A 1,664-nucleotide genomic window follows, 5' to 3' on the forward strand; every position below is an offset into this window, starting at 1 on the left:
TTGAGTCTCAGAGGGTGTGAAACCAATTACAGGCTGATTAGTGGATGATTAGGCTCAGGTGTGCAGTGCTGTTCTGAAGAGGTTGATTGTCTGAATATGAAGTTAAAAACGCTTCACTGCTCAGACTGATGTGTTGTCTAGTGGGTCAGACAGGAGGACAGTTTGCATTCTGAACCATTTTGCTGGTTTTTTTGGTGCTATGAAGACCTTGTGTTTTTGGGTTAGCCTCCTGGTTGGAATCTGTTTCAGGTCATCTTTTGCGTTTCCTTTCAAAGATTCAACACAACATGGTTTACTTCAAAGTCTTCAGACCACAGGGAGCTCCCAACGCACTCCGCAACAAAAGGCTCCAGCCGAGGAACGAGAGCAGGTGAATACTGTCCAATTGACCTGCCATCCAGACTCGTTGGAGATTATTATCAAAGCTGACCTGTTTGGAGTTGGAGCTCCTGTAAATAGTGACGAATTACGCCTTGGAGTGGAGCACGATGATTACTGTAGAGCTACAACGTCTTCAGGAGATGAGTACAGAATCCTTGTTGGACTCGTGGACTGCGGCACCAAACATTGGGTAATGATGGATTTATTTTAATTCATTATACCCTAGACTAGTTTTAAACTCATGTACTCTCCACAGATGACTGAAGACGCTCTGGTCTACACAAACCTTCTCATATACTCTCCTGTGGCCTCTCCATACGGGGTGGTTCGAATGGATGAGGCTGTGATTCCACTTGAGTGTCATTATAAAAGGTCTGTCTTTTAAAGTACATATTTTTAAAGCTCTCCAGACACTGTCTCACTGTTTTGGAAATGTTTTTTTGTTTCTTAGGAAGTACAGTTTGTCCAGTATTTCACTCATGCCCACCTGGATCCCCTTCATGTCTAACCAAGCTGTAGAGGCAACTTTGGCATTTGACTTGAGAATCATGACTAGTAGGTTTCCTTCATTTCTCATGTTGTGTTTTGACTTATTTGCCATCAGTATTTATATATTTTATTATTTTTGTGCAGATGACTGGCGTTATCGAAGAAGCTCTAATGTGTTTTACATCGGTGAGCCCATCAACATCGAAGCCTCGGTCAGAGCTGGTCATCACATGGGGCTCCGAGTGTTTGTGAGCAGCTGTGTGGCTACACTTACCCCCGATATACACTCTGTTCCCAGATACGTCTTTGTTGAAAATGGGTAAGCACTTGGAAGGCTGCAACTTCATGGTGAATCAAAGGGGAACCTAGAAAACATGAGATTACATATTTGTTTGCTTACAGTTTTTAAGCATTGTGTTAAGCCTTTTGTCTGCTAAATTATCTCAAGTGATGTCTGGTCTGAAGACTAGAAAATGAGAAATCTGGGTGTGTGGCGTTGGAAAGTAATGCGTTTACCAGATGACTTTAGACTGGAGTGAAGTTTGTTTTTGACTTGTCTTCTAGGCTTCTAAAAATGGCATTGATTCACTAAGTCACATTCTGGTCTTAACTCAACCACACAACTGCATTGAAGGGAAGATTAGCCACTACTAGCACAACTCTAAAATCCTCCCCCTTCATAGGTGCTTGGTTGACTCTGAGCTTCCAGGTTCTAGGGCCCACTTCTTATCCAGGACACAGGATGACAAGCTCCAGTTGAACATTGATGCCTTTAGGTTTCATAATGAGGACCA

At 42.7% G+C, this 1,664-nt stretch overlaps 1 protein-coding gene across 1 annotated transcript; it reads left to right on the forward strand.

Moving 5' to 3' along the window:
• Positions 1-105: 105 nt before the first annotated feature.
• LOC116380745 (zona pellucida sperm-binding protein 3-like) lies at positions 106-1,658 on the forward strand (the record flags this gene model as incomplete). Its single annotated transcript, XM_031842622.1, has 5 exons — positions 106-571; positions 638-753; positions 833-936; positions 1,015-1,189; positions 1,554-1,658. Coding segments are annotated over exons 1-5 (872 nt in total), but the record flags the coding sequence as incomplete, so codon positions are not given.
• Between the last annotated feature and the right edge of the window lie 6 nt (positions 1,659-1,664).

The sequence above is a fragment of the Anarrhichthys ocellatus genome, unplaced genomic scaffold, assembly GCF_004355925.1.
Source record: "Anarrhichthys ocellatus isolate YVR2014 unplaced genomic scaffold, GSC_Weel_1.0 scaffold8637, whole genome shotgun sequence".
Lineage (NCBI taxonomy): Eukaryota > Metazoa > Chordata > Actinopteri > Perciformes > Anarhichadidae > Anarrhichthys > Anarrhichthys ocellatus.